This window comes from Artemia sp. Qi Xiang Cuo, chromosome 12 (assembly GCF_049724085.1).
Source record: "Artemia sp. Qi Xiang Cuo chromosome 12, ASM4972408v1, whole genome shotgun sequence".
Lineage (NCBI taxonomy): Eukaryota > Metazoa > Arthropoda > Branchiopoda > Anostraca > Artemiidae > Artemia > Artemia sp. Qi Xiang Cuo.
Window position 1 is genome coordinate 60,590,157 of NC_142805.1, and position 16,150 is coordinate 60,606,306.

The following is a 16,150-nucleotide window of genomic DNA, read 5'->3' on the forward strand; positions in this document are numbered from 1 at the left end:
CATCCTCTTGGAACATTTTTGAAATAAAATTAAAAATATAGAACAATACCAAAAGATGACGTTTTTTAAAAATCTTTTACTAGTTGATCTGTTTTTTTTTTTTTATCAACATTAAATGTTACTGCATTTAAGCAAAAAATGAAAAGTAAACCGACATTTTGCAGATGTGCTATTTTAATAACCGGGCAAGACATACTGTCTTTTGATTTCGCTTGTTATTTAAACATCAATAGATTGTGTTGTTTAGGGCTCAAAACCGCGTAAGTAGATCGAAGGCAAAACTTTTTTTTTTAATAGTTTTTCACCAGAAGATTGACTGATTACATTTAAATGCGGCAATCAAAGTTTCTGAATTATCACCACTTTTAATTTTATGGACTTGACCAATTTATACTGTGACATTTTCTTGAAAACTTATCTTCAGCGTTTTCGGTTAACGAACTATATTGAAAACAAGCAATGAACGTTTTTGAAATGTCATCACAGTTTGTTTCATCTACTTAGCTAATTTAAACTATGAATTTTTACTTGAAACGGATTCGGACTTTTGAACAAGTTTTTTTTTCAAAATTCAATACTTTGACAAAAAAAAAAAAAAAATAAATAAAAATCCAAGGCCATAAGTTATTCCGGTAGTTGCACAGAGCCTGTTAAAATAAACTGAAAACAAATTTGGTTAAAAGCAGCTGCGAGACTCAGCAGGAGACAAAATTATCTGCTATTTCACCGTCTATTGTTTTAAGATTAATGGGGCTAAGCAACTCTGTAATCGACTAAATCGACTACTGACGTTACCATCATGTACTAACTTTTAACCATTAATCTTTATATCAATAAATGTATTACACTGATAAATTGTATATTCTTTGTTAGTTTTTTCACTTTGAATCACCTGGGGCAGGTTTGCCAAGGGACAAAACAGTGTGTCAGTTACTAAATCGTAAAACACTGTTTTTCAAACGGACGTAATAAAGAAAGGATTCAAAATATTAGACTTTGCGTGAAGAAGTTTAAATCATTTTCAATTCCTATCTAATACACGATTTTTTTTGTACTTGGAAGATATTTTTTCATGTGTTTAATTAAGAAAATTATTTGAAATTCCAAACGTTGCGTGAAGAAATATTTAAATGATTTTCAATTCTTATTTAATAAACCGCTTTTTAAATATACAAGAGTTTACTTTTTTCTTAATGTAATAAAGTAAATTATTTGAAATGTTGTACGTAGAGATTCAATCAGTTTTCAATTCTTATTTAACAAAGAATATTTTGAAATTGCAAAGTTTTGTGAATGCAATAAAAGCGCACTTTTCTTATACAGTGAGCGTATATATCACTTATGAATAGGAGTAAAAATGCACAAGAATAAATTCATGAACAAGTATAAGGACAACAGGTAAGAGCGTATGCTAGATTTTGTTCAAGGGGTGGGGATTATTTTCGTCGGCTGGGAGGAGGTTCTACGAAAAAGTAACTTTACAAAACACATCAAAAACTAGTTTATATGAATTTACGTTACTTTATTGCGTGTTAGACAAAAATTTCAGGGGAGGGGGGTTCAACCCAGAAACAACCCCCCCCCCCCTGCCTTTGGATATATCCTTGACCATAGACATCGACATATAAAAAAACCGATTATTCAAATTTCACAGTCAAATTTCATTGTTAACCAGTTATCACACTAAAATTTTTTAGAATTAGATTTTTATGACGGAAGAAAAGAAAAAATAGCGGAAACCGGCGATAATCCGCTCTCTGTTTGGTTCTCTTCCTTTTGTGTAAAACAAAAAAACAATCTAGAATATGGCTGTCCCTTATTTGGGACAACAGTGTATACAGAAATAGCCTTTCCTGGAAGTTTGAAGGCTGTAAACGTCAGGCCTCTCTTGTGACGGCCTGATGTGAAGGCACAAGTAAAAAATAGGGTAAGCTAGCCACATATTAAATCCCCCAAATAAACAGTCAGAAAATATACACTAAATGCGCGACAAAATAATAAAGAAGGGGGATACCTAAATCGGCGATTGGAGGTTGAGCCCAAGATTGAAAGCCTCTGCATTGGTTTGTAAATGATACAATATTTGTGTTTTTTATTGAATTGACGTGACCCAAATTATACATGTCAATCTATAGACGGCAGACAGATAGGTAGATCTTGATTTGTCTCGATTCGGCTACGTCCAATATTACGAACCTCCTATTTCATCCGAAAATAAAAATTTACACCCATGGTCCAAAACAGACAGAATCTATCACAAAACCCAGTGGTGACATGATATGATCATGCTGCATAAAATGCAAGTTATATTTTATCTAACATATGATATGTTCCTGTCTCTACATACGATTCAAAATTCTTAGTGGTGATTCGCGATGTGCTAAAATTTGTATAACTTGAAGGTAGAGTGATTTGTATTGGCACTCGAGTTGCAAGAAAGTTCCGAACGAATAATAGTTTTCCTTAAGATTAATAAGACGAATATTAATAATAATAATCAGAATATGAATAAGAATATTAAGAAAAGAGAATGATAATAATAATAAAAGCTTGAGCTGTCGTATTTTTTTTAATATTGACTCTATTATATATTCCAATTTTGAAAATCTATTTTACCGTAAATAAAAGCAGCTTGTAGCATCTTCAGTAAATTCTCCACATGTTTGGGAGCTGAATTCTATCCCTTAGAGCCCCCCTAATTGGTGTTTGGTGCCTGAAGTGACATCTAACATGTTTTTTTTTTTTCTACAAAGCTTTGAATATTAGTAAATTATCTTGTAATTCAAAAATTGCGTTAAAAACTAAATTCAAGAATTACTTTTTGATATGGCGCTAATAAGGAAGTAAATATAAAAGCATCGTAATAGAAGAGCAAGTAAATTATGCGCTTGGTCCAAGTAGGATTATCATATATTTCCAGGTTATACATTTGTAATAAATAAAATCGTAATGCACTACTTAAAAATATGTTAATAAATTTTAAAACATAGTCATTATTTACTGTTCTTACAGGAGGGTGTTCAAAGGGACCTTAGACTCATTTATCATTATTAAACCTTCGCCAAAGTTACATGCTTAATACACTTTCGCCTCAATCTACTATAAAGTCAAACCGCATCATAATGTTTTGAATAATAAGCTCATTTCGGTGCTTTATTTAAACCTAATTATCACATGCTTTTGATAGGGTTGACCCCTGAGAAATTAGGTTCAAAGTTGACAAACATTCATTTATTTATTAATTGGAGTTTATGTCGTTAGTTAACGGAAAACTCTGATTTAAAGGAAAACAAGTTATGAAAAACAGATTTTACAGCCTGAAGGTTATCTTTCTAGAAAAACCCGAAAATTTGGGTTTAAAGAAGCCTTCTCCCCTCCAAAAAATTTGGAGATTAATGCAAATAATAAAGTTTCAGAGGACAACGTTCCCAAACAATATAACAAGTCGGCAAACCATTAGAAGCCTCACTTTTCTTAAATCACAAAAAAATAAAGTGAAATAGAACGAAAACTGAGTCTAAAATTTAGTAAATAAAATTAACCCAATTTAAAACATTCGCTATGACTATTTTTTTTTATATCGTATTTTCATTTCTTTTCTTCCCGATCTAAGACCAGTATTTTAGTTTATTAAGCAACAAATAAATTGTGGTTTGTGAGCATGTTTTAAATTAAACTGTGTTCTAAAAACTTAACTAGAGACAATAGGTTCCACAGACCTACCTAATCTAGCAAGGCTTCGTGATGGACCTCCTCCTCAAAAAAGAAATTAAATTAAAACTTCGATAAATACGAATTAAAATTAGGTTAAGCTTGTTTCGACACACTATGGCTATCTCTCTTAGTTCTGCCCTATGATGGATGAACTATGGATGGATGATAGATAGATTTATCTATCAACAAATGAAATGACATCATTTTTATACAATCCTAAAAACGGCTTATCCCAGATTTGCCTTTCAATTACTCGGACTACTGTCTTGGCTTTTTCTACAATTAGCCATGTCTTGATGCTTACTGCAAAATACATATATATATATATATATATATATATATATATATATATATATATATATATATATATATATATATATATATATATATAATATATATATATATATATATATATATATATATATATATATATATATTATATATATATATATATATATATATATATATATATATATATATATATATATATATATATATATATATATATATTTCTTAAACTTGATATTTATAAGAATTCCACTAAAAGACAAAAACTTGGTAGACGTATTCCAAAATTATAAGGATCTGATTTGAATAGATTACTTTTTATCAACAAGATGCTTAGTTTAATAGTTTACAGAGCATAAACCGGAATAAACCCGTTTTAAACTGTTTCTATTCATATTCTTCTATTTTTGTAGAAGAGTGACTATCCTTCCGCTTTAGTAGCCAAGCTTAAAACTTTAGTTAAAGCATACTTTAGCTTTATTAATGTATACACAATTCCGTCCAGCGTTAAGTAGGTTAAGACTACCTGTCTTCAGTGTGAGCAGAGAGTGAGATTAAGAACTTTCCTTCTCCCTTTTTTGATAATAATATAATTAAATTGTAGTAATTTGACAAACATTTCAGTTAGTATAGGCTAGGTGCGTCTCTTACTATTTCAAAGAAGAAAAGCATTAGACTTTTTCCTGTTTGTAATCAGGTTATTATTAATGGTTAATGGTTCAGTATATCTGGGTTTACATAAAAGACCGATACAATTCATTATAAATTTGGCCTATGCTAGTTTCAAAGGATATAGCTGAAAACATCTGGGTTGCAGCGGTAGCTAGCAACCTAGTAAGAGACAATCACGTCCAATGTTAAGAAATATAAAAACTCATAACTCCTAAAAAAAAGTCAGATCAAAACAAAAAGTACACCATTAGAACTGCCTTGTCCAAAACCCCTATATAGGAAACTTTCTGTCCTTTGACTTTAACAAAAAGGGAAATATATTGGCTTGAAAATCAAGAAAAGTGACAGCTACTACAACATTCTGCCCAAGCGGCATCTTTTTTTCTTTCTTTTTACTTTTCCACAGATAACTTGGCACTGGAACATCGTAGAGAGAACTTACCTTCTCCCTTTTTTGATAACAATATAATTAAATTGTAGTAATTTGACATAGATAATTTCGGAGACCACCAGGCTTTTCTATGACGATAAATAAAAGTTCAAATTGGTATAAAATCATTTTAATCGACAGTGTTTCACAAACAGTGATAGAAATTCACAAAAGTACCAGATATTTCGGTCACATTTGCAGTGGCCGTCATCAGTAGTAAAAACTCCTGATGTTTTTTTACCTCATTTTTTACTACTGATGACGGTCACTGCATATGTAAATTTAACGGATTGTAGATTAAAAGGATTTTATCCCTATTTGAACTTTTATTTATTGCTGTAATTTAGTCATGTTTCACCCTTTTCCCATGTTTTACCCTTTTCCCCTTACTGTTTTACCCTGTTCACCCTTTTCCCAACGTTCGCTGTTTTAAAAGTGAGGAATCACAATCCTTTAAGTCTTATAAACTATATAGCATAATTCTCCTTACACACTAGCGCAAAGAATCTTTTGCACATTAAGACTACCAAATTATTATGTAATCTTAAGGGGCACATTTGGTCAGTAACGTAGACAACCTCAAATAGACTTGAGCACTATTTAGAATTTTACGTTACCTAAGCTAACGTTACGTTATGGAAAAGTTCAACATAGCAGCCACAAAATGGATTTTCTTGATGAGTAATTAATAATTTTTGAAAATGAATTCATAATTTTTCCTAGAAGCCTTTCAAACTTGATCAGAGCTTGATTTTCCATCTCCATTCCACATTTTCAATTTTTGGCTTGCTTAAAATCATTGTAATGATTTTAGACAATAAATATAATGATTTCAGGGATTTTACATTAGCCTAGCCCTAGTATGAAAAATTTGTTGACTTGTGGACAGTTGCACTTAATGTCTCGTAGCACTTAACAGTTGCACTAACAGCACTTGACGTAGCACTAACAGTTACACTAACAGCACTTGACGTAGCACTAACAGTTACACTAACAGCACTTAACGTAGCACTAACAGTTGCACTAACAGCACTTAACGTAGCACTAACAGTTACACTAACAGCACTTAACGTAGCACTAGCAGTTGCACTAACAGCACTTAACGTAGCACTAACAGTTACACTAACAGCACTTAACGTAGCACTAATAGTTACACTAACAGCACTTAACGTAGCACTAACAGTTACACTAACAGTACTTAACGTAGCACTAACAGTTACACTAACAGCACTTATCGTAGCACTAACAGTTGCACTAACAGCACTTAACGTAGCACTAACAGTTGCACTAACAGCACTTAACGTAGCACTAACAGTTACACTAACAGCACTTAACGTAGCACTAACAGTTGAACTAACAGCATTTAACCTAGCACTAACAGTTACACTAACAGCACTTAACGTAGCACTTAACAGTTACACTAACAGCACTTAACGTAGCACTAACAGTTGCACTAACAGCACTTAACGTAGCACGAACAGTTACACTAACAGCACTTAACGTAGCACTTAACAGTTGCACTAACATTACTTAACGTAGCACTAACAGTTGCACTAACAGCACTTAACGTAGCACTAACAGTTACACTAACAGCACTTAACGTAGCACTAACAGTTGCACTTAAGTGCTCAGCATAGAAAATTACATGCGTATCCTGAAAACCGCTTAAGTTTTTCAGTTTCAGTGCCCCATATTGCACCAGATCGTTCTTCGGTTTTATTGGAGGGGGGAGGGGCCCTTTTGGACTGCTTAAGCTCTTCTTCTCTATAATATTCTATGGGTTGTCTCCCCAGCATAATATCTGCAGACTTGAATACATAGTATGTTCTTAGGCATGGGATTGCTTATGCAGGATGTCGACTCTTAGTGATATGAGTGCATCACCAATATCGGCAACTATGTAGTAGTCATTATAGGCTAGGATTTGTATACAGATACAAGGTTCCAGGTGAAAGTCTCAGGAGCTTCCTGGTATCTGGCCGTAAGCTGACTTCAGCATTTTGAATGGACTGAAGAAACGCCGGCGTAAGCATTTGCACGGGATTGAGAAAGAGTTAATAATTCTAGTCCTGCAATGGTAGGTTCTTTAGTTTTCCTTTATCCCAAACACATTCAATAATTAAAATAATATGAAAGTTGCAATATGGACGTTATTAGAGGACAAATATCGTACTAGGATTAAGACTAATGAATTTAAATGCATTGAATTCGACTATAGCCAGCTCATTTCTCAGAGTTATGATACGAGAAATTAAATTATGTAGAATTTCTTCATTCAAACAGAAGGCATAGTGTCTAGACAGGGAAGGATTCTAAATCCTAGTTGTACACTTTATGGCTAAATATAACTATATGGCTAATATATACGGCTATATGGCCAAATAGTGGTAGTTCCCAGTCATAGAGGTACATGCCCCTGCAGAATCAACTGACGTAGACAAAATTCCAGGTTTAAATATGGTAGTTTGTTAGACGGCTCCAATGCCCCCATTGGAAAAATAAGAATATGTAGGATACTATCTTCAGCAGATCTGGGGTTGGAAAGGGAGTTTGAATGGTTGTAGACTGCTACAATCTCGTAGGCTGAACAATCCAGGTATTTGGGCGTAAAATGACCCATGACAACGCGATGATCATTTTATGGTTAGACGGCTAAACTTATTTCTGGGCCGTATCCAGGAGGGGTTACCCGGTTTGAGCCCCACGCCCTGAAATGTTTGTCCGACTCGTAAAAACGTAGCAAAAACCGATATAAACAAATTTTGTATGCGGTTTTTGAGTTTTTTTTTGTGTACACCCCCCCCCCCATTTTTTGTTTAGTAAAATCCTCTCCGAAAAAAAGCCTGGGTACGGCCTGCCTTATTTAGTTTGTTATTATGAATCAGAGACTGGTAATGTTACTACAGAACACTAGGATATTCAGGAGTATTGTTATTGATGCTAAAAGTGAAGACCACCCCCTGTTAGAACTAGAGTTGAAATAAAGCTAAAATTCAGTAAATGTAACTATTTACCGGGTAGTTTGATGTTGTGTAGACTTCAGGCTGAGACTTGCAAAAGAACGTTTTGGAACATTTTGATACGATATTGAGAATTTAGAATCTAACATTGAAGAGGACGCATTTAATTATTTCGGGGAAATATTTTGTGAAATAGCCAAAACTGTTCTATCGATGGAGGTTAGAAAGGCCGCTTGGATAGAGCTATTGTTGGGAAATTGCCAATTAATATAGTTATAATTAGCTCTGGGAACTTAACTGAGTCACATAATTCTATAGACTATTACATATAATTTTGACACCTTGAATTTTATTTAATGCTGATGCTTGTGTGAAATGGTCTCCCATTTCCACTGGGGGTACTCATTCCTTATCTTAATGGTGAACACAATAGTGTTTGGCATTATTAAAAAATTTACAAACTTGCTATGATCTGTATTATTACAACAATCATAAATTGAAGAGTATTTGAAGAGCTATTAGAATATTATATACACAAAAAAACGTAGCTATTGTGAATCCTATGTGCAATAGAAGGAACAAAAAACAACAATTCAAGCCCCTCCAGTTTATATTACCTTTTGTATGACTTCAGGGTTTTTCTCCAAGAAATTTTTTTTAAGGGGGGAATAAAAAGATGGAGTTTTCGATCGGTAATTCACCGACAGGTACGTAGCGGGGTACCGTATCTAAAGGTCAAACGCAAAAGGTTTAAAGTTTGATAAAATATCATTTTTAAAGGATTTTAAACTGCATTTGACTAAACTGAAAACTTTAAAATGGCCAATTCTTGTTGGAATAGACGAGCTTTATAAGTAGCACCGCCAATCAGGGATAAGCGTAGGGCATTTTTCCACAGGGGAGCTTATAAAAAACAATAACCTAAAGAGTATCATATAAAATTCTGAGGACAATAGAAGTTAAATTTAACAATTTCTGTACTGACCGTGCGTATGAGCCTGCTTTCGATACTATACAATCGGCAGGCAAAATCCAGTCAGTAAAATTCTGCCGATCAGGGTGGTAAGGCATGTTCTGCGAATAAGGGACATAAAAATAAACATATGGCAAGCCCAGTTGGATAAAGTCCGGATTTATAAATGTAAACAAACACTGAAAGAACCATTAAAATGGAAAAATGTGGCATCAAGTATGCCACAAGTATGACACAAGTATGCCACAAGTATGACACAAGTATGTCACAGGTATGCCACAAGTATGACACAAGTATGCCACAAGTATGACACAAGTATGCCACAAGTATGCCATAAGTATGACATCAAATATGACAGAAGCAATATACAACGAAAACTCATTGAGACACTGAAAAAAATGGCTGGTGGGCTATTTTTGTAGTTATGAAGGTAGGGATAAAATGTTTCTTCCACATCTCGATTTAATATCCTATCTAAAAGAAGAAACGACTTACTTATCATGATACTTTTGGGCGGTAAGTCATTTTCTTCGGCCATCATGGCATCTAGATGCGTTAAATACTTTTCAGCCAAATATTCAAAAACTTGATTCACGTTGAGATCCTCTTTGACTGATGTACGATACAGTCGGCAGTGAAGATTCCTAGCCATCGCTTCCACTTCGTTCCTGCAGGAAAAATAATTACTTATTATGTTATGACTCTTATGGATTGATACCTTTATTTTCAACAATTCACAAAATAGCAAACCAATGAAATAAACATAGCCACTTTTAGAAGTCCAAATTGCCTTTGCAGGGGCACAGTCTGAGAAGTCTTCCGGGGTGAGTTGAGTGGGGGGGGGGATTATATATTTTAGGGTGGGAAGAAATAACCTTTCTGGGCTTAATTCGAGTGTACCTTTGTCTTTAATCCACTGATGTTTTATGAGGACCGTACGCCATATTGAGGAAACTTGACTTTTGTATGTAATTTAGATCTGCAACAATTTTGGAAAAGGTAGCTTTAGGTAAAAGAGATTGTATGCCAACAACAACATTTTTTCAAAAAAAAAATTTTAAAGAAAGATGTTGAGTTTAGAAGACTTTTTATAAGTTTCGTCGAGTACTTTATCCTCAATGACCCTGATTCGTTTTTGTATATTTTTTCAAACTGAAAATAAGAAGCAAAATTAAAACTAGAAACGTGCAGAAAATATTTTGTATATGAGGAAAGCTGACCCTTCCTGTACACATTCCCTAAATATATCTTACGTCTTCATTCCTTTACCTTGATTCAATCATATATTTCCTATACCCCTATCATTTGGATGTCGACATTCCAGTCCAATTTGGGAGTTTAGAGCGTCTTCATGAGAAAGAACCCCTAATAAATCTCAGTTTAGTTTTTGTCCTTGCACGTGCTTCGTTTAGTTTTGCACGGTTATATGGAACTCTTCCAATTGTATTTAAGCCTTCTTTTTATGTATCTGAAAGCTCTTCATATTACCTGCGATTCTTTGATAATATAAGTTGTTACCACACCCTGTGTTCGGTCTGATTTCAGCCCTCTGTTTACATCTTCAAGAGCATATGGAATACACTTCCAACTGTTGTTTGGGGGTGCCATTCAGTTGGCACATTCCAACGTCTGGTAATTGATTTTAGAAAGTTAGTTTTAATTTATAAAGGGTAAAAAAAATTATTCATTTTATTTACCATTTTTTTACATTTTGGATTTTTTTTTCATTAAGTGTCTTTTTTTATGAGCGGTTTATTGATTGTTTGTTTCTAGTTGGCCATATAAAAAAGATAATGGTTTAAAAAACCTAGTGGCTCATTTCCTATACTTTCATTTCTAACCTATAATTTGTTATATGGGGTTTTTATTTTTTTGTATCTTTTTTTCGTTTTATTCGCCAGATTTGTGGATCCTACATCGCCTGATTTCAATGTCATATTTGAATTGAAGTCTCTTTCCTTCTGTCACTTCTTCTCTGTTTTTTTTTCTGCTCTCTGTTTTGTGAGTAGGTATTTTTGCATTTTATGATTTGCATTTTTATGATTTGCATTTTGTATTTTAAATGATTAACAATTTAAAACTTAAAAGACTTGTTTCGGGATCCCTCTCTTTACAGATCGGAGCCTTTGTGGGGGATTTGTGATTGTGCTATTCTGTTGTTTTTTTTTGTTTTCTTTTTCGGTTGAAATATATATCTTGTCTTTTATTTTATACTGGCATACAAGTATTATAAAAAGTCTGATTGATAAAAATTGTCATCCTAGTATTCTAAAACTAATTCATAGTTACTTGAGCGATAAATTTGCTTATTTTAAAATGTCACTTCATCCAAATTAGAAAATTCATGACCCCAAGATGGCATATTATCTCCATTACTTTGGTCTATAAATATAAATGATTTAGCCAGCGGGACCAGCCATGGGAGGGATGATGGAGGGTATTTTTACGGGGGTATTTTCGAAAGGGGGGGGGGGATTTTCGGGACGTTGACAGCGACAGAGACACAAAACATAAACAGACATGTAAAAGGATATATCAATCTCGCTTTAATAGTTTGTGACGCCCGATTTCCTTTGTTTTTGTGACAAGAAAACAGAGCTTTTCATGAATCATCTTGGCAGGCTTTTATATAATGACTTTAAAAAACAAACAATTCCAGAAAGGTTGAAAATGTAAAGATCTTAACTTGTGTTTTACCCAAGGATAATGCCTCACATTTGTAGAATACTGAAAAACTGAGTACGGTGGTTCAGTTGCACGAGGGTTGAGTTACGCGAGAGTTCGGTTGCATGGGGGTTCAGTTGCGCGGTGATTAAGTTGCACGGGGATTCAGTTACACAGGAGTTCAGTTACACAGGGGTTCAGTTTCACGGGGGTTCAGGCAAATGGGGTTCAGTTAAATAGGTTGAGTTGCACAGGGATTCAGTTGCACGGTGGTTCAGTTGCACGGGGGTTCAGTTGCACGGTGGTTCAGTTACACTCAAACCATCCCCGTCAGTCGGTTCTTCAGGGGCATATACTACTATAACTGCTACCCTACATTTTTCAGTAATAAAATGAGCGATTAGTATTCTATTATTATTACATTCCTAGCCTAAACAAGACTTAGCGGCCTCCTTATTCATCATGAGCCCTTCTCCCTGTCTATTTTGTTTTACTTTTATATTTTTCATATAAAATTACAAGGGATTTTTTACTAGTCCTCTAAGGTGGACTCGCCCAATCATCCCCATATGCTGGCATAGTTGAGATCAACTCACAACTCCATCTCCTCCGCAAATAAAAGCAGATATGAAATCAACTCACGCTTCAACTACAGCTTGATCAACAAGATCTATCTTGTTCTGGACAATAACCATTGGAATCTCTCCGCATTCTTCTTCTACCTAGAAAAATGATCAATCTTTTAAAACACTATTTTGAAACTCTATAAACTTTATTGAAAAGACTTTTGGAAACAACTACATCTTAGCAAATGGGAGTTGACGCGTGGTGAAAAAAGAGATACTTTTTTTACCGATACTCGGTTTTAGACTTGAGAAGATATGACAATTTGCTAGACATGATAACTTTGACCAAAAAAAAATTGTCAATAATCTCGATATCTACAGACAGAAGGAAACATAAAAATTAAATTAGAAGGACTGCAATGCATAATTTGTTATCCCTATATGTTTCAATCGAAGTGTGTTCGTTCTAATTTTAGTAATAAGGAAATTTAGATAATTTCTTCGCTATTAAAATCTATTTTCATTTCTTGTTAAATGAATATGGATGATATTGTTGTATTGGTAAGTAAGTAAGTATATTTATACAAAAATGAATACGCAGTAAAAAACAAAGGAAAAAATATATAACGTGCAAGGAATACAAACTAAAGCACAAGATAAACAAAAAACAGAACAAAATCACAACATAAATAAAATTGTCACTATGTCCACCAATTACAAACAGGGGAAAAAAATAACCAAGAGAATATTGAAACATATCTGAATAAAGAAACTACAAAGGATGAAGATTGAGATCATATTCAAATTATACGGCTGATAGAATCAACAATAACTTCACAAGGACACAAACTATGTTGTGCCTTGAAGCAGGTTCTTCCAGATAAGTCCATCGTTCCACATTATCCGTCCTGTTCATACACGCGTTAAATTATAATGTAGATTATACACAACATGTGACTCGATGCCCTCTTTGCGCTTTTTCCTCCGTGCCATCAGAAAAAAATTTCTAAAGTAAACAAAACAGGGCCGCATCCAGAATTTTTTGAGGGGCCGCATCCAGAATTTTTTGAGGGAGGGGGGCTTAAAAAAAACTGTAGGAAACACATCAAAAATTTGTTAAAATGTATTTTTGTTACGTTTTCATGAGTCGGACAAACATTTCAGGGAATGGAAGGGGTTCAAACGCCCTACCCCCCTGGATACGGCCTTGAGGCAAAACCAGATATTCAAATCTGCATCTCTATCACCATGATTGATTACAACCCTTTCGTTAGGTGCATGGTGGCTGTTTACCTCCTCACGTACTGCAACGCTTTTTCCGTATCAACTGGGACAGATTCATCCTGGTCTTATTGAAGCATGTCGAGGGGATATACAAACGGGGAGAGAAGTAGCTTAATTCTATATTCTTCTCAATCTGCCCTAGCTGTGTAGTACAAACCTATTTGACAACGTCGCCAAAAGACTGCAATCATTCTTCACTCAGTCGTGTACAAGGCCGTATACAAAGGGGAGGGGATAATCCAGTTTGGACCCCTCCCCCACCCTCGAAAATTGTGTATTTATTTTAAGTGACGAATTTTCATCAATGAGGTCGAACCCTGCGTTTTTGTTGGAATAGTTGTTTTTTTTTCTATCTATTTCAGTGCAACACCTGTGGATTTCTGTATATAGCTTGAAAGCTTTGAAACGCAATATCATTACAATTATTTTTAATGATAATTTTTTAATGAAATTATTTTTAATATTTGCCTTTTTAACCGCAAACAACAAAGCGAAACCTAAAAAAATATATAATTGAGGAGTTAATAGCAGCCATTTCTATCACCCTTATAGAGAAGAAAAAACCTTTGCGATCGCTGTTTTAAATATAATTCCACAGTGTAAGAGTTAAATAAGATAACTTTTTATTTCAAACTCAAATCTCACAAGCAGTAAATACGGAATTTGTGTTTTTATTAAATGTGAAATATAGAAAAAAGAACTTAGTAGCGACAATTTCCATTAAAAAAAATCATTATAAAACGAAATAAAAACAGCCCTGAATTATATTTCTTGTCATACTACTAAAATGAGTATAGAATCGTTACTAAGCATATCACTCAAAAAATGAAAAAAAATTAAATCCATGACAAATAAAAAAAACCCATCAAAGTTCAGGGGCTAAAAAAAATTACAAAACGCAGTTAAATATAGAATAAACAATTAATTAACATCACTCAAATCCGTGAGATATGGTTGGAAAAGAAAAAATCTAAAGGAGAAAGAATATCTATCAAAAACTGGAATATAAATTTAAAAACAAAAATTTCTCGAAAACTTAAATTAAGTGGGGATAAAACAGCGAAACAAAATTTAATTTGTTATCTAACAATTTAGCATTATGCAATTTCTCCGTCGTTTCTTCATGTGTGTTTCAGACCATACGACATACGCCACCGGCAGCACATAATCTGAAACATTGTACACATTTGTACAATTCTAGTGTAAGTTGGACCATTTGAAAGCATGTCAGTATAGCGAAGGCTGTACCCATGGGGCGGGTTAGGCGGATTTACCCCCCCCCCCCCAAAAAAAAAAATTCCAACTCGTAAAAACAATACAAAAATAAATATAAACAAATTTTTGATGTGTTTTTTAAAGTTTTTTTGTAGCCCCCCCCCCCTCTGAAACAAAAATATGGATACTGCCCTGGGTATAGTCCATTATAATATACAATGGATTTTAGCGAATAAAGGGTAGGAGCAAAGGGTTGCATACTTGCTGCCATCTGGCACCCAGGATAATTTATTCATCGTCACTGAGTAATTAGATATATTTACAGTCTTTGGTGCAAAAAAAAAAAATAAATAAAGAACAGACAACAAATGTCAATTATGTTGCTTCATCGTAAATAGATTACAGTATCTAATTAATAATGGTAAAGTAAATTGCTGAAGGCAAGCAATTACTTTATTACAAATTTAACGACAAAGAATGATAAAATGTCGTCAAATCGATGAACCGTAGCTAAATTGTCAAAACAATTTTACTAATGATAGGTCGCGTAAGGGAAAATTATACAGAAGAAAAAGAACAGTCGAAATAAAAATACATCATGATAGCTAGTTTTGCTATTACATAATACAAATGAAGAAAATAACATGGCGCCATAAAAAAGGGCACGAATCCATAGATAAGCTAGGTAGAAGGGGGTGCTCAAAAGGGGGTAGAGAAGAACGGAGAAAAAGAACAAAACGAAACAGAAGTACACCATTATCATTTGTTTTCCTTTGCCATAATATAACTAATGGAAATTGCACAACGGTTTCAAAGAGACACGGACCCACAGTCAAATATGGGGGGGGGGGAGGGTGCTGAGAAAGGGAAAGTTTAAAATTTTTGGAAATAAATAGCTATTATATTATTGGAGTAAAAGTACTATGTTTATATTTTTAAATTTTTTTTTCTATAACAAAAAGCAACACCTGTCAACAAGTTCTGCTAAACACCATGTGTAAGGTATGGTTGTATAGGTGACAACCTTCTCATGATGTCCAAGGGAGCAGTGGGAATAAATAGGGGCCTCCTACTGTTAATTTCAGTCACCTTGCAGCCACTCGTAAACCTGCATAGTGTCTGAATATGACGCAGGGTAGTTTGTGAAATACGCTGTCGAGATTGGACGGGTTGAAGCACAGTTTATATAATTATCCAGTATGATCTTTCACTATCTCATCCATTATAAAACCCCAAACCAAGGTGCGAATGTTCCAGAGAACGTTTTTACAGATAGAAACATAGGCGGCATCAGATCTTTTCATTGGTAGACAAGTCAGACTGTGATCTAATCTGAAACAAGAGGAAACCCGCTATAACGAATAATGCACTTTGTTGGAAACAA

General features: G+C 34.0%; 1 protein-coding gene across 1 annotated transcript in view; it reads right to left on the bottom strand.

Annotated features, from left to right (window-relative positions):
• LOC148946363 (ras-related protein Rab-23-like) overlaps positions 1-16,150 on the bottom strand; it is a 173,936-nt gene that overhangs the window by 5,243 nt on the left and 152,543 nt on the right. The window contains exons 5-6 of the mRNA XM_089098404.1: positions 12,344-12,423; positions 9,533-9,705 (exon numbers count right to left, since the gene is read on the bottom strand). Of these exons, the coding sequence (XP_088954530.1) occupies positions 9,533-9,705; positions 12,344-12,423 (253 nt within the window). The remainder of the gene's footprint in view (positions 1-9,532; positions 9,706-12,343; positions 12,424-16,150) is intronic.